General features: G+C 35.9%; 1 protein-coding gene across 1 annotated transcript in view; it reads right to left on the bottom strand.

Moving 5' to 3' along the window:
• Positions 1-21,623, bottom strand: part of LOC121326433 (potassium channel subfamily T member 2) — a 49,549-nt gene extending 27,926 nt beyond the window's left edge. The window contains exons 1-9 of the mRNA XM_041269697.1: positions 21,488-21,623; positions 10,754-10,833; positions 10,488-10,584; positions 9,748-9,786; positions 9,490-9,538; positions 8,324-8,383; positions 7,242-7,316; positions 6,389-6,472; positions 4,278-4,372 (exon numbers count right to left, since the gene is read on the bottom strand). Of these exons, the coding sequence (XP_041125631.1) occupies positions 4,278-4,372; positions 6,389-6,472; positions 7,242-7,316; positions 8,324-8,383; positions 9,490-9,538; positions 9,748-9,786; positions 10,488-10,584; positions 10,754-10,833; positions 21,488-21,582 (674 nt within the window). The 5' untranslated portion in view covers positions 21,583-21,623. The remainder of the gene's footprint in view (positions 1-4,277; positions 4,373-6,388; positions 6,473-7,241; positions 7,317-8,323; positions 8,384-9,489; positions 9,539-9,747; positions 9,787-10,487; positions 10,585-10,753; positions 10,834-21,487) is intronic.
• Positions 21,624-23,352: the final 1,729 nt, after the last annotated feature.

Raw genomic sequence — 23,352 nt, 5'->3', positions numbered from 1 at the left:
TGGAAGAAAGGATGGTTAAAAGGACATCCCAGGGTAAACCTTTTTAAGTATCATTAGATGATTGATATGGAGGCATTAAACCAGAATAATGTGTAATGTGCAAGATGCTTTTCTTTGTATATGCAGGGATGCAAGCCACAGACCAATCTTATGGTGCAGAAACTGAGAACATTGAAAAACAACCAACAGCAGTGAACTAAGATGAATACTAGCATAGTACTAGCAGTTGTATAGGCCCAGCTAAAGAGAAGAGCTGCCACAAATTGCCTCTAAAAGTGGCTTAGGTTTTGAAGATGATGAACAATGCAGTCCAAGTGAAATTGACTTGGGGTTGTTCTATTGATCAACACAGATTGCTCTATCACAGATTATATCAAACAGACTGCCCTCTTGGGAATATAGGATACAACACTGGATGTAAAAGGAAAGTTTGTCACCACAAGGCAAACGAAAGAAAAATCATTTATGTTATTCTCCACAGGAATCATAATCGTTTAAAAAAAACACTTAAGAATTTAAAATGAGGACTTATTACAGGGTGGACTTTGCATTACTACAATGATTAAAAAAAAAAAAAAAAAAAAAAAAAAAACATGTTTAAATACATGGCTTTACTAACCCTAGTGAGACTACAAGTACATGTAAAACCATTGCAGTGTGCACACACCTACACAATCAAAATTACACCATATGCAAATCTTAGTTACCAGTGAAAATACAAAGATGGCATTTGATAGGTTTATTGAGTTGTCATCTCGTATCAAGTGCATATTAGTTTTTTTTTTTGCTGACAAACTACTGTAGAGGAAAGTCTTTTTTTCCTGCCAAAGACAATGGAGTAAAAAGATAAGAAGTCTCCTCCTGTAACCTTCAATGTGGTTTGGGGGGAGTTGGGAGCTAGGGCTTCACCTCAGATACGTCCTGCCAACAAAATATCTGTCAAAGTCTATTTAAACCTCAAGCCACGCCCTTATTCTCTGTCTTGCCTTTTCAGTCCCTCCATTCTTCCTTTCTCTCTACTAGGCTGTGCAACCTCTGTAGCAGTCTCACTTCTCAACCTTACAGGCCCTGCCATGCTGGCTTCGTCCTCGTGTCGAGGGGACCACCAGAAAAATCTCTTTAGTTTTCCAATTCTCTGCCCACTCTATTGGTCTTCCCCTCTGGAGCCCAGCCATTTGGCTTTGACTCGTCATTGTCTCTCTGAGAGTCAGGGGGAGAACCCTATCCCTCTCTGCAGGTTATTTATTTCTTTTTTCCAGCGTTCTCTCCCTGCAAGCGAATCAAAGCTCTGCTCTTAGACCACGTCGACTTCCATACACATAGGTGACCCTTGTAAGCCAGACAGATCTTTGGAATTCTCTTCATCTCTTCGATTCATCCGCTATCCTATTTGTGGTTCCTCTTGGGTTCCTCTTGGGTCAAACTTCAGTTACCTGGCACTTTTGATTGATTTCTAATAGGGTATTAAGACTAGGAAGTTGCAATGATGTTAAACTGATAGCAAGCTCAGTGAGTGTCCAGAATTGATTTCAGTGCTACTTTACGAGCCTTTAACTCATTGCCATATACTGGATAATAACATATGAAATGTAAACTGTATTCTAACATTACTGGAATCATAATTTCATTATGCTTCCCAGATGTAAATATTATTTTGTCTAATTTTATTACACTGCTGAACAAGTTGGAAAGAGAGATGCATGAGAAAACTCTGCATAATGGCTTCTGAGATCTGATATGATTTGTAGATGGTCTCTTTTCCTATAATCGTATATGCATGGTATTAGGGAAGAAAAACAGTCAGCCATACCAAATAACTGTCAAAAATAATCAAACTCTGTTTTTAAAAAAAATAGTGTTAGGAGTTTTGGAACGTGATTGAACTCCACAAGTGTATCTCTCAAAATTCTATCTGTGCTGTTTGCTACTAATCAGGCTTTTAAAAAATGATGATGATGGGGGGGGGTGGGGGAGTATGCAGGTTATATAAAATCAGGCATCAGTACAATATTTGAAAATTAACCATTATAAAAACCTAAGGCTCTTCAGTTTCATCAAGCATCAATGAAAAGTACTTCTTATCTGCACTCTGTAGCTGCTCAATTTTTCATAGCTGTGAGACATAATCATTTGCCGCTATAATGAAAAACAAATTGCGCTTGAGTGCTTTACATCTGTTGTTTACTGATTTAAATGTAAATAAAACTAAAAAAACTATGTTAAATCTCTATTATTTTTATAGTTATTTTTTATAAAATTATGAGGCTGAACATTTCACTCCAGTCCATAGCACTCTTCATTACTAATATTTAAATCCAGAATAAATAGAATTCCAAATTAAAAAAAAAAAAAAAAAAAAAATTAAAAATCAGTGTTGATGTATTTTTTATTGGGGTTGTTCATTTCTAAATGCCATATGTTGACAGTTACAGATTGAACAGCAAAAATTAGGTAAGTGGCTTGCCAGACCCTAACAAATGTTTAATATCTAGGGCTAGCAGCCCCTGCCCATGTTCTATAAACAACTCCCTGCATGCGCTCAGATAAAATGAAGACATAAATAATAACATTTGCCCCTTTCATTATCTGTTCTGTCTTTTCCTTCTGGCTTGATTGACAAATATAAACAATTTGCCTAACTAAGAAGTCAAAGGTAATTTATTAATGTATATAAACAGCTTTATTAGGCATAAGAAGCAGTACAGCAAAATCGCAATAATATGATTTTAGAGATCATAAATGTTTACAGTATAATGACAATGTTAATATAAAACACTACTTGCAAAAGATATATCAAGATCAAAATTAATTATTCAGTTACATGAGAGTTGAATGCATTTAAACAAACATTAGTTCATGCAACCGCAACAATTGTAAATTACAGTTGGCAGCCAGTGGTAGTTTGTGTTGTATAACCCAGTATTGTGTCACTCAACAACTACAATACAAAATACAGTTATTATTATTTCAATTTAAAATCATACACTTAACCAAAAATACAACATTTAAAGAGTTTTCAGATAATATAACAACAGGTGTGGTTGCTTTTGTTTTCATATTTATTCCAGAAGATTTCATCCAGGCTGCAATTGCAAGCTGCGTAGATCTTACCAGTCAGTATCAAATTATATAATAAATACTACAGAAATGCAGGTCACTGAGGGAAATATAACTGTAATCACATATACTACTGTGATTTCTATGAAATAAAGAAACATGCAAGTCAAACTTCAATCCAGAATATTAACAGAAGTTGCCAAAAAAAAAAAAAAAAGATTTTTTTGTCAGTTTAATCAAAGACACATGCCACAGTAAAAGAAACTCAATGGGGAAGAAAATCTAATGGATTTCAATCTATTCAGCCAACCAGCAGGGGCTTTAACACTTATGCTATACTGTCAGCAAGTAATTTCTAATGTACCCTTCACAGGACATGCGTATGCTTAATGGCTCCCAATTATCTCTGGGGGAAGTTAAAAGGAAAACACTATCTGGCTTGCTTTAGGCCTATTTTTTAGGAAATCTTCTGTAAACAACAAGCACAACATGAGTTTTCTTTCACTGACAGTGAATTCCCTTGAGATTTCAGAGTAGAAAGTTAATGCAAAATATTCAGTCCATTCTTTCTACTTAGAATTACAGGTTTGTAAACACTTAAAGACTAAGTAGCAGGGTTCCGAAAAAACAGCGTTACATCTCCCCACGTCTTGCTACAATGGTTTAAATAAAGTACCTGTCCCACCTCTGCCTGTGAGAAACCCCTGCCTGCTGGAACCGAGGTTCGCCACAGTATGTTTCAAAGAACTTTTCAAAATGGCCTCTCTAGTGCACTGATAGTGTAAGGATTATTTCCCACATTGACAAACAGATAACACAACAATAACGATCCATGATATGATACAGAACACAAAGGTCAAAGCACTTGTTCTTATGTTTTGTTTGGTTTTTTAATAGCTCTTCCTACAGTGATTTAAGCAGTGGTTTCCCAATCCGGGTCCTGGGGACCCACTGTGCCTGCTGGTTTTCATTCCAACTGAGCTCTCAATTACTTAACTAGACCCTTAATTGAAATGATAATTAGCTTAATCAGACACTTTTAATTGTTTTTAGCTCTTAAGTTGTAAAGTTCAAGTTACAGCTCTTAAAATCTGAATATTTTTCGGAATCCCACTCTTTAAACACTTGCGTATCTGACTCTACATATGTAATCCAAGACAGCAGATGTACTTTCATTCAAGCCTATTGCAGTCAAGGAATTATATTTGACAGCAACTCACCAGGTAAAGATGAGACACAGCAGAGTGGAAATCAGTATAAGAAGTTGATTGAACATGGCAGACTGCGTCCGCTGGATGGCTCTGTGAAGGTCATTCTAAACAAACAGAAACATTACTTGCATCAAAAGAGGACAGAATCTGTATGCTATTTTACATTTTAAGTAAGGGTTAAAACAGAAAATCCATGACGGGAGATATACTTCAATAAATAAATAAAACTGGCAAAAACATTGACATCATGAATGCAAGCCACTTAATTACCCAGACGTAATGGAGATATGCAGACTGCATTTTGAATGACAATAAAAGAGGAGTTTTGAAGGAGGCATCTGATGGATAACAACAACAGTAGATCGTCAAGTAGTCAAAGAGGGGAGGCTATATTAATCCTGAGTTGAAAACAGCTAAAGATGTTGATTTCATGAACAATGCATTTTGATGGAGTGCCCGCCCAGCCCCTATAATTTGTGATTTGGAATACTGTTGGATCAGCTGGGAGGGGGTTGAATTCCCTACCAAATACATGTGAGTGAGTGTGCAGGGTGGATCTGTGAGTAAATGAGTTTGTGTGAGGAATGCATGGAATGTGCATGGACTAATGAGGTGTTAATTAATCAGTTAGTCCAGTCACCTGTATGAAAGGAGAGTGATTGGGAGTGTTAGTTGGTGAGTGTTTGTGAGAGAGAAAGGACCTGTTTGGTAGGGTGAGTGAGAGCGTGTTAGCAGTGTTTTTGCTAGTTGTTTATTAGTTATTGTTTACATTGTTTTATATGTCTTTTTATTTGGCCATTGTGCCCTTTTGTTTTGTGTATTGATTATTATTCAATTAAAAGTATTTTATTTGCTGCACTTTCCGACTCTGAGTCACCTCACTTTGGCAACCCTGTCACATGCATATTATTCTCTTTCTTCTGAAATGGATACAAAAAGGGCTACAAAAAAAACCTGTAGTCTTAACTTTACTTGTGCCATACCATGGGCATTCCTAGCGGTATTTTTTCAACATACTGTAATCCCAATTGTTTTGATATTTTTATTGGTACATTACGGTTCATTAAATCAACTGGAGGATAACATCCAACCCAATTCCCAACATGTGATAGTTCCCTCTGTAACAAGTTCCCTCTGTTTTTGTGGCAACAGAAACATGGATGCAGTATGATGCTCAACTGGCATTTGGTTTCATTCTCTGGATAACTTAAAAATGCATTTTGTGTAAAGACCAGGGTTAATCTTATGTATAAAAATGTTATCCATTAAACTTAATATAGCATGGTTTCATTTCTCAGTAAATTAAGTAGACTATACAAGTGAGACAAAAGCACTTATCAACCATATCCATCAGACTTTGCCATTTTGAAAGCTAGCTCCTAAAATGTCTCACATAACTTGCCATTTCTAACAATAATTAGGCCTCCTTTAATTCCCGTCTTACATGTGGCTAGGGTAGATAAACCATATAGCCCTCAGATACCATATCTTTCACATGTACTTGTACTGGAGAGTGATGTTGCTTAGTGTGACCTCTTAAGTGGTGTATGCTTACTGTATATGGAAATGACAAAACAGGCCTGAGTGACACATATTTGTCATTTGATAAACTGTATAAAGTCTGGGAGCTCTCAGCAAGTCTAATATTGAAGTTGATTGTCATTAACATTTATTTTCAGTCCCTTCCTGTAAAAGTAGATGGGTTTTTAATGATGGCAATCACTTGTAATTGCTGTTCGTGGTTCGGAAGGTAGGAAGCCATTAGAAGTATTAAAGGAGCACACAGTACTCAACACTAAGTGCAAGTTGTCTTTTTATGCAACGTCATCTGTGTTATTGATTTCTCCAATCAGATTACATTTGTGGAAATACTGGATAAAATACAAATTAATGTAAAATTACTGTATACGGCTCTAGTGTTAATATAACTTCCTGTTACAAAATCCAATATAATATTTACAGCTGGTTATAACTTATTATTATTTTCAGAACCTTCACAATTAAAATTGGATTAGAGTTTTAAAGATGATAATTACATTTTAATTGCTATTGATTGTTACGAAAAGTTTAGAGCCATTTCAAATATGGGAAGATAAATTAAGCTCAGAGGTTATACTTACAATCATGTTCTCCAGAGCATGCTTGGCTAACCAGCAGTTTAGGAATACAGGAATAAATAGGTTCCTCAACGGAGGCCAAAATATCTGAAATTAAAATGATGCAGATTAAAATAAGTGCATATTTGTAACAGTAGTCTCCAAATGTGCCTTTTCCGAAATGCTGGGGAATACTGCTGGAAGGAAGAAGACGGAGAATAGATGCAAAACATATCTTCAAAGACATTGAAAAGGTCAGACCACTATTCAGAATACTATATCATAGAAGTAAACAATATTGGCATCAGTGCATATTGCAGGTGCATTTGTAAACTGGGTCTATTCATCACCACCCTCTTTCCCGGGGTTATTACACCACAAATGTGTCTGAAGCACCTACCTAGTCACATGAAAAACCACAGTACATTCCATCGAAATGTTAATGGCGCACTGTTTGCCAAAAAAGTAGAAAAATGCTAACCAATGATGTCATCTGCATTTAGCAAACATCTATTAAATCAATGTGGCCCCACCCTTAGAATCCCATCAACCCTCTTAATGTATAATTCCAATCTGATGAGGGTAATACTAGAAGATCCTATTTTTCTCTCATCGTTTGTAATTGAAATTTAATTCCCTTAATACAATTTAACTAAATGAAAACAGGCCTAGACATATTGCACACAGAATAGACAACACACGGAAGAAAGAAAACACAGGAAGCCAACTAAAGCACAGAAGCAGAAATAAGCCTCAGGAGAGAAGGTTTCTTCGAATGTTATTTTTGACTTCAATGCATTAAGTATTGGCCAGTGAAGAGCATGATCTCACTAGAGCGTAAACTATTGAATTTCCAGCACCAAGAACCCCCACTTACTGTTATGAAAAAGGGCACCGTGTTGATGATTTCAAGGATAAAGGGGATTCGAAGAATCTGTTCCCAGATGTTCCCCTAATAAAAATAAACATATTTCAGTTAAAAACAAAGACATGTAAAAAGAGTGTTTTAAAACTAGGCTAAGTCTTGCGAGCAACAACATTCAACCCAACACCAGTCTTTTTTTTGACTTTTTCTCCTGCTCTATATATTGATTATGACATGGAGAGCTTATAAATAAAGTTATTTTAACACCATAAAAACAAGTAGGATGTCACCAAAGAAGGCCCTGTTCATGAATTTGCTTCACTAATTTAGCTAAATTATATTTAAAAAAATACCTTGATCATAAGTATTATTACAAATTATTTTGTATGGTCTCAATAATAACTTACTATTATGACAAAAACGATTGCATTGCAATATGTCAGCAGCTTTGGTTTTCTTAAACAATTGCCAAATAAAAGGAAGCAACAGTGCTAACAATGTCAAACTACAAAACAAAAACAAAAAAAAAATGCCATGTTTTCAAGTGCTAACTATATTTCTAAACAGATTGTATGGATATTGGGGCAGTAAAGCTGATGTACAAGTAGCATTGTGCACACTGGCAGAGTAAAGATCTGTTGCAGTTTTACTTATTGCATGTGAACTAAATCTTATTACACAACAAATATTGCTTTTTGACCCCACTTCGGTCACAATTTCCTGGCACTGTACTGTAATTGTCTTGCAATAAAAGAACTCCATGGGCTATTTTCTGGGCTATCAGAAATTTATTTAGATGAAAGTATGCAATTATCTTGTTGTATTAAATACTTTTATACTTTGTCAACATGTACTGTTAGGAAACCACCTACAGAATATAACACCTTGAATGTTGTTTCCTCTGCCCCACTCAACATTAATCCTGCAGTAAACCCAGAGAAGGCTTTGCTATAACATGCTTGACTCGTCACACTCACACTCTACGACCTTTCCATTGTGACTAAAATTGAAAAGGAGACCAATGAATACCCTTAAATGCACCAAAATCATGGAAGCATATTGTTTCCAAGGCAACCTTTTGAGTAGAGACTTACCTTGTAACTGAGATATGACAGCAAGATTGTTTCAAAGAGGCTTATAAGGGCCACTGTGACCTAAAAGGAACACATTAAGGTTTTTGTAGAGATAATCATATTTTAAGAAGCTTTTTTTAGCAAAAAAGAATGCATCCATGTTATACAGACATCTTTGATTGTAATTTTGAAAACAATCTATTCAAATGTAATTCTAAAAAAACACTCTGAATAAACTGACATAATCTATCTTCATTAAAAAAAGAATAGACAATTAAGTTATACCAAACAATTAATATGCCAATATGGAAAGTTTTTTTTTCCCCTTAACTTTTTATGATGCTTTAAAGGGGTGAGACCTGTGCTGGCTATCTGACGTATGCATGATCCTGTGGGGGAGGGGTCGGGAGCCCTGCAAGATCCACCTGTCGATCATGGCGATGACACAAAGAGTTTGGGTGAGGGTGTGTTCTCTCCCTTTCTCTGAGTGGTCAGGCAGGCCTTGGAGGGGTACCTGACCTATATAAAAATGTGCTTTGCTATTCCTCTGCCCACTGCCCATCTAGGAAGAATCAATGTGACGGCCCTGGTCGTGAGGAACTTGAAAGACCAGCCAGGCCGAGGAAGACAGCCGAACCCAAGAAACGAAACCAAGAAAGTAATCATAACTACGAAAGTTAGCCGTGAAACCTGGGCAACTCCAACGAGTATAGCAGGGGAATAGCAAAGCTCAGGCTGAAGACCCAAGCTGTACGGAGAACGCTGCAGGTGCAGCCACTTTAATTTGTAGTTTTGTTATTGTGTTTTACTTTCCCTTTTTCTTTAGCCTTCTCTTTTCACTATTATTTGTCTGTGCAACTGGACGGTATACCAGCATTGATAACACGGTGGTTCTGTTTACTGTTGCCAGTACTCAGGCCCCAGACAACATCGCCCTCTGCAGGCAGAAATAAATCAGTGCGCCTGAGCAGCATTACAAATAAAGTTTTGACTCTGTCAGTGAATTGCCCACCACCCTTTTTCAGATGCTTACAACCATTCTGAGTTCAACAAAGTCAGCTACTTAACTGTTTCAAACAGCCTTTCTCACTTGTTGGTTACTTTCATGGATGTAACAGAATCATGCTTATGATCATACAATAATGAAATTTTCAACACAATATCAAAATATTGCAGTTCTCCCTTACCTGTAACCCCCATAAAGGAAGACTTCTTCTCACCCAGATAACAGGTGACCTGATACAAAAATCAGAAAAACCACAAGAACCCTTCAAAACTCCAGATTGGCTTTAAAGTGGTTTAAAAAACCCATACACTACTGGTATTGCAAATCCATTCATCTTTTAGCATTTGCTTTAAAACACTGTTTTTTTTTAAGAATATAGTTCATAGTAGGCTACATGTACATTATTTTAGAAAAAAATGTAAACACAATTTCAACTTACCAATCAATCGTTGTGTAGTTTTGATTGGAACAACCCCAGCTTAAAAATAAATGGAAAACTATGCCTGTCACAATTGCTTGAAAGTATTACTGTGTCTTTAAAAGAAACAACACAACACAACACTAGTATATATATATATCTATATTATATATACCCAGAGATATTTATATATATATATTATAGTAGCAACTTGATCGGTTATTAGGGTTTTATATATATATATAAATATATACAGTTTTGTATCATATACCGAAAGTATGTTTTAACTGTACCTTGTATCATACTGTAATTTATTTATTTATACTGTCAACAAGACTGGGGAATCCAGTTGTATTATTTTTTGTTAAATAGCAAAGTTTAAGTGGCTAAATTGATTTTTCAATAGACTGCCATATATGTATAAAGTCATGAAGGATAATCAATCTGAACATTGTACATTTTGTTCCACTTTGTAGTGACAGCCACACTTCAGTTGTAAATTATTCCACCTCCACACTATCATTACACAAAATATGTATTTATATTTTCTTCAGAATATAATTATACTTCTGGAAAAATACAATGACTAACTTGTAATATTTTGGGTCCAGTTTAACACCACTGAATAGTATTACTTTATCAGTCGACACCATCCTTGTTGAACTGTTTTACTGTCTTTACCTTTTCATGATGTTTTCAATGAATGACACTGTTTTAAATGAGCTGAGCACAGTAACAGTGTAATTGTGTATATCTTTTACCATGCATTTCCTTTTGTAGGGTCATCCAGGACACGGAATATGTACAAAAGGCAGCTTAGTAACTTGAGAGAAAAGTTGAACAGACGTATTCTTAGGCCTGTGAAGAAACAGACAACCTCTTAAAGTTTTGAATAATGTATATCAGTTCATGGAAAAAAATAAAAATATTGCCCATAGATTAGTGTACACATGAATATTGCATATGTTTTAGTAGCATCAGGTAAGTCTACACTCAAAAGCATTACAGGGTAAAAACAAATACTTACTTGATCTTTGGTTTTTAATGAAAAATAGCTTCAGTCTCTCTTTGAAGGTATTTTCATTTACATAGAATTCCACCTGCACCCTGAAAAACAGTTTAAACACTTGAGTAGAAGCATTTGAAACATCATTAATATGTAGAACACATATCTGATTAATGCATTAAGCCATTTCTATTCCTGACATGTATTATGTAGCATAGCAATGCGGCACCTTCCTTTCTGATTCAATACGGTATTGTAGGTATTTTAAAGAACTACATTTCCTATCATCCTCCTGCTCACTAGTAAATCCATCTCAGTTACATATGTGAGTGGGAGGATGATGGGAAATGTAGTTTTGAGAGGTCCATGCGGGTACATGTAAAGCCATCTTGAGGCAGGGAATGCAATTTAAAAGTTTAAAAAAGTGGGCAAAATGTAAAAAATATATAATTAAAACAATACATACTCCTTACGTAAACAGTTGTAGCAACACATGGGAACATATAACACAATAAAATAAAAAGGTCCTTATATACCCTTTAAGTCCTTTAAGACTGTTAATGACCTTGATGAAGCTGAGAGAAGTATCTATAATGTTAAAAACAAAACTTGAAACCAAAAGACTGCACACATTCAAAACCTGCACACCGTAATCTAAATATTTAAAAACATAATATTTCAGTTGAACAACAGTGTTACTTTATGGTTCACAAGAGCATTGCAGTGAAATTAGATTTAACAGTAAGTGTCATCAACTGGAATGCAACTCTAGGTCCCTGCTCGGGACAGACAATGGGTTGTTAGGCAGTCAGTGCCAAACAGAGGTAAAGCAAGAAATTAATCAGAGTTTCAGAAGAACCGCATTGTGCCTTGTGAAAAGAAATCAGGGTTGGCAAAACTGAAGGTAATGAGAGGCTTTTAGAAGAAACTGAACAATCATCTGGTATCAGTTGTAAAAAATCAAACCACTAACGTAATACAAATAGCCCTAACCCTAACCCTAATGTAATACAAATCAACAAATAACCTTAACCCTAACCCTAACCCTAACCCTAACGTAATTCAAATCAGCATAACCCTAACCCTAATGTCATAAAAAATCTGCATAACCCTAATGTAATACAAATCAGCATAACATAAGCATAAATGTTTTAATGGTTATGGCATGTGTTCATTTGCATATCAACATATATTATGCTAGTGATATTTTGTACTTCTTTTCAACAAAAGTACTGCAAAAGGCTGGGATGCCACAGTGACAGCACTGGTTTCCATGGCAATGAGGGTTGCTACAAGCTATTCTAAACATCCTTGTCTAATCAAGGATTTTGTTTTTCTTTTAAAGTAAAATGCAGTGTATGAATAATACATATGCCTTACGATTACAATGCAATACAAGTTTATTGCTGCAATTAATTTTGAAAAAAAACTGCCAGGTTTTTGAAATGTCATCCATTTAAAATGGTACATTTATAATTAAATTACAACTTTTTTTACAAAGTGTTTCCTCTGGCTTAGAATTTCAAAGGAAGAAAGACTGCTGGGACACATCAAACTGAAAATGACAATTCCTTACATTAATGCCTCTAGCATTCCTCCTTATAACCTTAAGCCAAAGGAGGTTTTGAAGATTATTATTATTATTATTATTATTATTATTATTATTATTATTATTATTATTATTATTATTATTATGTGGATTGTTTTTGGCTGTTTGAAAGTTGTTGTTAAGAGTTTCATGTTTATGAAGCTATGAGGCCACCTACAGTGGATTAATATTGCTCAATTGATTGGCTGAGATGATCTGTGAGGTTTATAATAGCATTCTGTAATTAACTAAGTGTATCAGGTTCTGATAGAATGTAAACCAATCATTATATTATATAGATCAGTTTAAGAAAATACCCAATTAATATAGTTATTATCACCACAGTTAATGTCTAATCCTTTATGGACTCTTATTTAAATAATTCATGTCTCAGTGCCCTGCGGACAGCATAACAGCCTTCATGGAGAACCACCCACCTCCCTCACAGAGTCACCATCTTAGACTTATATAACTTCTCTCTGGGCTCTCCCCAGCCTATCCCTTCCAACAAAAAGAAGTATTACTTTATAAACAGGCTGACCGTCTACTCTGTCACCATGCATGGACTGCATTGGGTCATGATCTCATTACTACAGCTAGTAAACATCATTAGTTCTATGCCCTTTAGAGATGCTTTACCTTAAATAGTCTCATTTACAATTGTCTTTTTTTTTTTCTTAACAGCTGTGACTCTTTTTTGAAGCTGGGCAGGACTAAATATTTTTGAGGAATAAAAGTAACTTAGTTGCAGGAATTAACTGTTAAATGATAATTGTGAGACTGTTTTCTAGTCCAAATGATTCCTCTCCAAAAATGTCCCTTTGGACTTGGTTCAAAATACGTCCCATTAGGTTGCCATATTTGCATTAGCATAAGGGTTACACTGGTCCTGATGTGTTACTCAATAACGAAACTGGGAAAAAAGCATGGCTGACAGATTGCATTAATTAACAACACCTGTTCTAAAACCACTTCTTACCTATGAAACTCTTTATACTGTTCCAGTAGACTTGAGTGATCATTTAGGACCAACAAAATTAAACAACTAACTTTAAAAGGTGTTCAAGTACTTAAAGGATTACAGCATTGCTGTGGTAACAAAAAACATGAACATTTTTATTGTAAATTTTTATATGGTGCATCATTTGCAAACTGGATAATTATTGCCTGTAAGACAAAAAAGGTACCAGATCTGGGATCTGGTACAAATTAACCTGACTTCACCAGTGAAATGCTATTCTATTTATGTATATAATTTATACATAAAAATATCAGAAACAATAACAGTGCACAGTAAATATGTATAACAATATTTATAACTGAGATATACTGTAATATACAGTAAAAGCATTGAACTGCTAAAAGCCTTTACATACATGTTGGGTGCAATTCAAGCTGCTACATAAAATATTACATTTTCTACACCTTTAATGTCTCTCAATCTACCTGGGATGTTTGTACATACATACAAACAACAACTGAAAGAATTATGGTTGTGAATATTAATAAGTGTGTTGATAATACAAGGCACACCAGAAATATGTTCTATGAAGCTTATCAAGGAATAACTATGGATAAGAGCCTTTGTACATGCGCAGAACATTACTGTGTACTGTTATGCTTAATTTCAAAATGAGTACGCCCACAGGCTGTGCTGTATACAATTTTGAAAACCTGCAATTATTTTTTTAAGTGTGAAAAACAAGAATGCATGACCCGTTTTAGGCAATAGTATCAACCAGGGATAGTTTCAGCTGAGCCTATATTGTACTGACTGTAGTGGCCACAGAGAGCCTGGGGTTAAATAGAAAGTACAGAAAACACAATACAAAGTAAATGCAACATTGTGTAACACTTAGACCTGGAAGGTGAACAGAATTCAGATTCTGTGCCCAGGAAAAAAGAAAAAAAAAATAGTAAAAGAAAGCAAAGAGTTTTGTTTAAAATATATTCAGAACAAGAAATGAATGCACATCAATTTAATAAAAATATTCCTTTGATTTCTGGAGCACATTACTTGTGGAACTCAACAATTGAACATCTACCTCCCAGAATCTACCGCAATTGCAGTGTCTCCTAAGAGATATTTGATTACATGACTCACACTGAGTAGAGCTCTGTTGACGCCCATAGAGAGTTCCTCCCTGGATTGACGAAAATCTTTTTTTTTTTTTTTTTTTTTTTAGCAACATAGCTGGAGAAAGATTGAGAGACAAACTTTGATGGATGAGGCAGTTTCATAAGGTTAGAGAGAAGCCCCTGTTTGGGGGGGGGGGGGGGGCAAGGGTTACTGGGGATCTTAGCAACCAAGCCAAACATCAGTCATGGCTTGTAAGACTTGTAAGGAGAATCCATTTGCTTTCAAGTCATGCCAGGCTGAAACAGCACAAAAGGCCAAATACAGTAGTCTGAATAACAGCTTTAAATAAATGGCCAGCATTCAGTTGTAGGTTCAGAACCTTGGACAGCTACACCAGGAGAAAATAATACAAGGTGAATCAGCACATTAGACAGAGACACTACTTAGGCTGGCTGCAGAAAATGGTTTAAATTAAGTGGGCAGGGATTTATAGTGGGAAGTTGGAGCATATGTTTCATCTCTGACCTTAACTGTAACAATGTTTTAAGAGTTTATCCATAAACCAGTTTTGATGCAATAATTTTGTAAAAGTGATGTTAGTAACTTAAACTGAAGGAGCTTTATAGAGCTCTGTGATTTCTATTTCTGTTCTATTTTTATGTTTCCCGAGTGTGAAGCAGAAAGAGAAAGCTATCTCCCAACAGGCTGAGTGTCAAACCTGAAAGACACAAAATTTCAACTGCCTTAGGCTGGTAAGCCTTTGGAAAGGTCATATAAAATAAGTAATAAATTCACTAAGAACACAATTATGCAAAAAATGATTGCTGAATTTCTTATATATAATTTTCAATGTCTTCTGCAGACAAGCTGACATGTTATTATTTACATAATTCATAATGCCCAGACCTGTACTGTCATTGTAGAACAATGACACACTGGTTTGACCTAGTCTTCATTCACAAAAAAAATTAAAAAATATGGAGCGAATTGCAAATCAACAGCCAGAAAAATCAGGTTGAGACCATGAATTTAATAAAAACAACAAAATCAAGTAGATAAAACAAAAAAACAGAAAAACAAAAATCATCCTAAACAACACTAAACATTAAGAAATAAACCACATTTCACAAATGATACCTAACTGCTGTCTGGATTTGATGATATGATATCTGACGACCAATTGCACAACCTGTTTTAATGATACAGTACACTAGAATGACTGACACATATAATAACATCCTTTACAATTAAATTAACTGCACATTTTGGAGGTCATTATGAAAAAAATTGGCCAATGACATATATCCAACTTACACATTTTCAGTATTAACCATGTATTATGTTTTAGCATTGTTTGCTTTAGCTCACTGGTAGTTTCCATAACAGACAGAAAAGCACAAAAGATGTTTTGAAAGAGAAATCTTAATGAATTATCCATCAGTACATTTACATGACATAGGTGTTCTGAATATTAAGTATTTGGAATATTAGAATATTCCGAATGCTCTGTATACATGCAGGCGGAATTCTCCTATTCTTTTCATATTCTGCATTTACAAGGTAAGAAGAATATTCCTTATGCCATTAACACATGCATATCTTGCTTTCCATTGCAAACTAAGAGAGTGTTGATTATAGTAAAATTGTTTGTTGTTTATTGTAAAGAGCTGCTGGTGTGGTTGTTGTTTTGTCAGATAGGGCATCTGATATTGAGATTGTGTAGATGTTTGTGGGTCTTAATTCTGTGCAATGTGTTTACGCAGGCATGCAGGCTTATGTCTTTTTTTTAATATAACAAGGAGACAGATGCCCTCTCCTGCAAAATCTCCAGCAACGGGTGCTGCGCAAGAGACTCGCCAGTCTCAATGCTCCCTTTCCACGCTTCGGTGCAGAATAGAATGAGACACTGGTGTACACCCGTGACTTGGACAGTCCCGATCCCCACCGCCCCACTGAGGCATTGCCTTCAGGCTTCCCTGGTGGCTAACAGACATGGCTAACGGACATGGGTCCCCAACGCAACACAGGACCTCCTCCCTTTTGAGGGATCACTATTACATGCATCAGCGACCCTCTCCGGGTCTCGGCCCTCAAACAAGAAGTAGCTGCATTTTTTCAAAAACAAGCAATCTACCTTAGAAGCCACCTCCCAAAGGGAAGGGTTCTACTCAAGGTATTTTCTGGTGCCAATGAAGGATGGCAGCCATTGCCCCATCCTAGACCTGAGACACCTCAATGGATTCTTCAGGGAGAGGAGGTTCCAAACTGGTTTACCACTATGGACTTAAAGGATGCGTATTTTCATGTCCCACACACAGGAAGTATTGCTGCTTTGCTTTTCAGGGAAGTCTTTAAGTTTTCCGTGCTGCCATTCAGCTTCTCCTTAGCCCCCTCAAAGTGCATGGATGCCATCCTGGCCCCCTTGCAGCTGCAAGAGATCAGGGTGTTGAACTACCTGGACGACTGTTTAATCTGTTCCCAGTCTCAGGAAAGGGCAGTGGCCCAAACAGCGATTGTGACCGAGCATCTGTTGCGGCTGGGTCTCGCCCTCAATGATGCCAAAAGCCAATTAACACCGGTGCAAAATACGGTTTACTTGGTACTCTGACTCCCTTACAACATGAGCCTACCTCTCAGATGAGAGAATACCCACTTTACAGAATTGTCTGTTCCTGTTTAAACAAGGATTGACAGTACTTCTGGCGTTGTGTCAAAGGTTGCTGGGTCTGATGGCCGCAGTCGCATCTGCCTTCCAGCTGGGATTACTCCATAAGGGCCCGCTACAAGAGGGTTCAGTACCTTCCAGCTACACCCCAAACACGACAAACACTGTCAGCTGACCGTGTCCCATGCATATTGAGAAGACCCATGCTGGTGGAGGCAAACCTCTCACGTGTGCGACGGTGTAAGGATAGGGGCAATCCACAGCCGCCTGGTAGTGATGACAGATGCATCCAATTAGGTTGGGGAGTAGTCTGGGCAGGCAGAGTAGTCCACAGCTCCTGGTCGGGCCGCTGGACATCCATGCATATAAATGCGCTGGTTCACCTCGCTCTCCAGCATTTTCTGCCGGTGCTCCAGGGCAGACATGTCCTGGTCTGGTCAGACAACATGTCAGTAGTGGCATATGTCAACAGCCAGGGGACTTCGGTCCCCTGGGTTATGTCACATATTGCAGGACCGAGGACGTTAACTCCCTGAGGGGCCTATCGGCAGCTCTGATATCAATTGCTCAGTGAATACTTACCAGCGGCAGGCATTTCCCAGAAGTATTGTTGGTGATCATCTTTTCTTTCAGGGAACCAGGGTTACAGCCATAACCTAACGTTATTGTGGGTGTCTGTTGTGGGTTACACTTTATAGTCAGAATATGCTGTTTACATAGCTTTATATTAGCGTCATGCATCGGGTCACATACTGGAAAGTGAACTTTTTCGCGGTTTGTGGTTCGGGTGCAGCTCAATAAAAAATAATTTTTGGGTCTGAATTTCAATCAACAAAACAGTTTTCTGTCCTTTCAGCATACTCATCTGTAACCCTTTCCCAAATAACATATCAGAAGGTAAATGTACCGGTGTTTCCAGCACTAAAGTAGGAGGCGATTAGGGAGGAGTCTGTGAACGAGGTGAAACAAAAGATAGCTCAGGGTTTATATCATGTAGTGATAGTTTGAGAGGTAAATCGGAAGTGTGGAATTCTTTTGGAATCATAGCAAATTAAAATAATGAACAAGTGACTGGATTTGTTGCTTGTAAAACCATTAAGTTTTTGTCAACGACAGCCATAAAACTGGTACATCATCTCTGCGAAAGCATAGGTGTAGCTCCCTTTCAACTGGTGGCACGAAAGGAACTGTCAAGTATTTTATAGTAAAATAAGCAGAGGCAGTTAATATGATACAATGTTAAAATATATCCAGACCACTAGAGAAAGCTATGATGCTGTATAGCCTATTGTGTTAGCTCAATCTGTGGAGAATGGTAGAGATATCTGTGTGTGAATGTGTGAGAGAGCCTACTTTATATTCCACTAGTATTCCGCATACTAGTGGAATATGTCACCTCCAATATTCCTAATTTGCAGAGGTGGAATATTCCTCTTCATATTCTGAATATGTTGTTTACATGGTGATTATAATATATATATATATATATATATATATATACAATATATATAATATATCTATATATATATATATATATATATAATATGATATATATATATATATAAGTCATAAGTTTCCTTCAGTATTCCGAAAACTAGTGGAATATTACTGCCAAGTAAACGCACTGTATGACAGGAATATTGAACCACCACACAGCATTTATGGCACTACTCTTATCTACCAGCAAACACATTTTCTTCATTCAATATGTAATGTTTTATTCATATTACACACTTAATATGTACAGCATAGTCTTTGCAATGTAGTCCCATTTAAAGATGCCTTCTTTCTTCAGAGGACATATAAGGTGCTTCTTAAAACCATGAAAACATAGGTTATAAAATATAGCTCGAATATAGCTGGTTTGAAAAGTACATTTATCTATAATGAAATGTTAATTCTGGCTTTCTGCCTGCATTTAAGCTACATGTAGTTTAACATCAATAAATTAAAATAAAACAATAATTTCCTTTGACACTGTCATGTAGCTGAATTATTCCTTTTTAAAAATCTCTATATGTATATGTTCTTTAAAGTATACTGTATGTCAGGTAATAAAAGTTAATCTTGCATAAGAGGTGGCAGCTGCAGGTTACATGACCACAGATATAGAGCACTGTTTAATGTTTTTAAAAGACCAAGTTCAACAAATGTAATTTCTTTTTCACCTTGATACTCCAAAAGCAACCACAAGTGTAAGCCTAAAAAGTTATTTGTGTTCTGTGAAGACAGACCACACCATTACATAGGACAGTATCCGGTATATTAATCCAGAAACAAAACAATCACGGAAATGAAGAACAATATTATTATTGAAGAAAACTCTTTTCTTCTGTTATCATAGATGCACTTAATCTATCTGAGCCAATTATATAGCTATTGTTTCTTCTAAGATACCCTTAAGCCAATACTAAGCCAATCGCATAATTTGTTTCACTCTGCTGGCATTGACAGGTGTCTTCTTAAATGTATTAAGTTTCAATTGCATCTTTGAACACACAAACCAGCCCCAATATACATCTATTTGGTATTCAGTAGTGTTAACACAATTAGTGTACTGCCTCTGTATATTATCAAATATGTTATGTATGCTGTAAAGAAGGCAACTGAGATTGGGATAAAAAAAAAAAAACTCAGTTAAATATTTGACACAGCTCACTGTTTGACTGGGTGAAATGTTAACAGAGACAGCTTCACTTTCATTTATATTTGCATCGGAATCAAAATAAGAGCATGTTTCATTTCTGATGAAGTACAGGTGAATAAAATATAAAGACAATCACAGTTGTGTTGAAAAACAAATATACAACAGTAAGTAGTACATATACTGTCAAAAGATTGTTAGGGATGTGGTTCTTCATGTCTTCAATTAGGGAATGTTTTTTTTCAGGATTGTGAAAGATCAAAGAAAGATTTAAGATATGTCTAGCTATCTTACATTCAGTTTTACATCATTCATAAGTTTATTCATAAGCAGTGTTCTTTTTTAAAATAAAAAACTGAAAGCATTTCTCAATATTTCATACTGTGACAGATCAAATAGCTGCTGAAGACATTTTTCAATGTGCATTTAGAAGTTGCACAGTGAAAGCCAGCAATCACCCAGAGAGCCCATCTCAAATGATCCAGCTGCTGTGGGGAGGTGTTCTAAAGGCTCTGGGTTTCTTTTTGTTCTAGACGGGAGGTGCAGCTCTTTCTAAACTTCCACAGACACTACAGTTTCATCAATAGACTTTGAAGTATATTTGGCAGTTTGCTCACCCAGTGAGCTTTTGATCTACTGAGTTGTAACACAAATGGAAAATGAAAATAACAAAAGTATATGGTGGCAAACAGTAAATGCCAAACAAAACACAGTTACAAATCCAGTTGCACAAGCTTTCATGGTGCCTCAGTCTGGCCTTTAAGGCAAATGGACAATATACTGATGCTTCCCAGATGCACACAACAACTTCGACAGTTATGAAGTGTTTTGTTACAAACATCACCTGTGTACGTTCAATCAGCCAGAAAAAAAACAAACAAAAAAACAGTCTATAGGGTTCATGGACAAACAAATTAATATAATGCATGAGCAGCTCAACGACTGTACCAATATTCCTATTCTAGTTAAAGAGAATGTCCAATTTCTCAGTATGATTACTCATATTATTTAGCAAAAGAGGAAACATTCATTTGTGACTAATATATATAGATATATATATATATATATATATATATATATATATATATTATATATTATATATATATATATATAGAATATATATATACAGTCCTAGGGGTTGTGGATCTGAAATCACCATATACATAATAGTTATGGTCTATAGCAGTCACATTAGTGATAAGTGCTCCTCCTATGCTCACCCACTCACTGAAAAAGCATGCTCACAAATAAACACTCAAAGCAGTGCTTCAGCTTTAACAAATATGAAAAAGTATACAGTTCCTAAGAGTGTTTGTTCTAGTCGATTTTGCAAAACTAAAGACATATTGTTTTATTTTGTACAACACTTTGATATTATGTACATTAATAATTTAAATGCACAGAATGTTTTTATACTATTATATTGGTATATTCAACCGCATAAGGGAGGCTGCAGTGTTTACACAAACCTAAGCAAACAGTAGTGGTTTTATAATTTATGGACTTTTTAGAACTGCAGCAACTTTGGCATACGCTACTGCAGCTTGAATTATTTAATTCTGCATTACAATTAGTAGACAGAATACACATGTTTTATGTCATGTTCGTGTCTCATTGATAATCATTTGAAACCAAAAATAACAAATACATTTCACCCTCACAAATACAGCAAGAAAGGCAAGAGTATCGCCGACTGTAAACTTTCTTTACCAATAAAAGCATGAACCTGTTGCAATAAAGGTCGGGTTTACTGTGTTTATTTGAAATTGTAAACTCACCTGTCGTCGTTCTGCCAGCCTTGGTCTCCAAGCAGCAAATCTCGAAACCTATACCTGGGAGGAAGAGGAGGCACCTCGCTTTCCAAGTCAACCATCTTCTCCAGTAGTAATACTTACTCCATCAAAAGAAAACATCATCCAAGGTTTCTTTTTTTTTTGTTTTGCCAAACAACAAAAAACCCGATTAATTGTTTCTATTGTAACATTTTGATAACTACTGCAGAAGGGCGTCTGCGCACCAGTAGGTGTTTTTTTTTGATTTAATCAACTAAAATAAGAAACATTGATAATACTGAATAATAATATATAATAATAATATAATGCAGCACTTTTATTTTAATTGTTTTTTCGTCACATTTCAAATCTAATCTAAACTTAACACGTTAGTTACTTTATGTTTATCTATCAATGCAATACAAACTGAACGTTTTGATTGTTGCACCTGCTATAAAATTCTAGCATTTGTAGAGACGCAAGGACATTACGGCGAGATCCTCCAATGCGCCACCCTCCCCCACCCCCCCCCCCCCCCCCCCCCCCCCACCCCCCCCCCCCCCCCCCCCCCCCCCATTCCCCACTGTGGTTATTCTAATGTAGTGTGCGCCAACATAAACGTTGTATTTGCAACATCCCTGCTACGAGGCAGTTTCAGCACCAATTTAACTTTCATATGTATTGCATTGTGTTGTTAAATATATCTTTATCTTATCAGAATGAGAGACATTGTAATCAGCGTTCATTGTTTTACATTATACATTATATTTAAATAAATGCATTTACAGTACCAGCCTCCTGTTGGTAAACGGCTATGTTAAACTTACTGTTAAACCGCGGGGAACGGACTTTTCCTGCACTTTCTTCATGTGAATGAAATTGCTTTTTAAACTGTCATTTCAATAAGATTATATCATAGGATTCAGATATGACACTGACACACACACACACACACACACACACACACACACACACATAACATATATATATAAAAACCAAGGTGGCATCCGTCGGTAACCCATGGGTAAGAATTCTTATATATATTATATATATAATATATATATATATATATATATATATATATAATATATATATATATATATATATATATATATATATATAACACCATAGTATCTGATTCACTTCTTTTGAAGTGTACATGAAGGTGCCCTAGACTTAAAAGGTAAGCCCATATTATGTTCTTTAAATATTGTATAAGACAGTGGGCCTTAATTCAAAAACTTGCTGTCTCTAAAGAGCGTTTATAATCTTTTTGTTTCAAAAAACGATTTTACTTTGAAGAATGTTTAGTAAATAGCACCCACATGCCAACTATATATGTTGAACAAATACATATGTTCTATTATCACGGTGATAAAACCGAAGTATAATAGTGGCACTCCCTTATCCATGGCAGTTGGGCCTGGACACTGTTCATATTAGTGGTTTGTTCAGAGTATTGATTGCAATCTGCACCATATTAAAAAGGTGTTGTAAGGTTACTGTTTATTTTCTGATACTCTCCCAACGTATTATTTAAAAAAAAAAAAAAAGTCATTGACATTGACAATTATATGAACGCAAGATGTGATTGTTTGTAAGGCTAGTCAGTGTGTTTGTGAGTGACATTTTTAAAAAGAAATATCAATATCATTATGCAGCTTTAAAATAATCATTAACCTGTCTTCACATCACCTGTCTTCAGAATTTACTACAGAAATGTCCAATAACAATCTTCAAAACCATGTTGTATTCTATCCTCAGAGGGCACACTATTTCAGAATCACTCAGGAGAAAACCACCAAACACACAGTGCAATTAAGAAGAGCACCCCCACACTGGGACCTCAGCATTGTCAAAAACATCCAGGT

This window comes from Polyodon spathula, chromosome 14, assembly GCF_017654505.1.
Source record: "Polyodon spathula isolate WHYD16114869_AA chromosome 14, ASM1765450v1, whole genome shotgun sequence".
Taxonomy (NCBI): domain Eukaryota; kingdom Metazoa; phylum Chordata; class Actinopteri; order Acipenseriformes; family Polyodontidae; genus Polyodon; species Polyodon spathula.
This window is presented reverse-complemented; position numbering and strand designations above follow the sequence as displayed.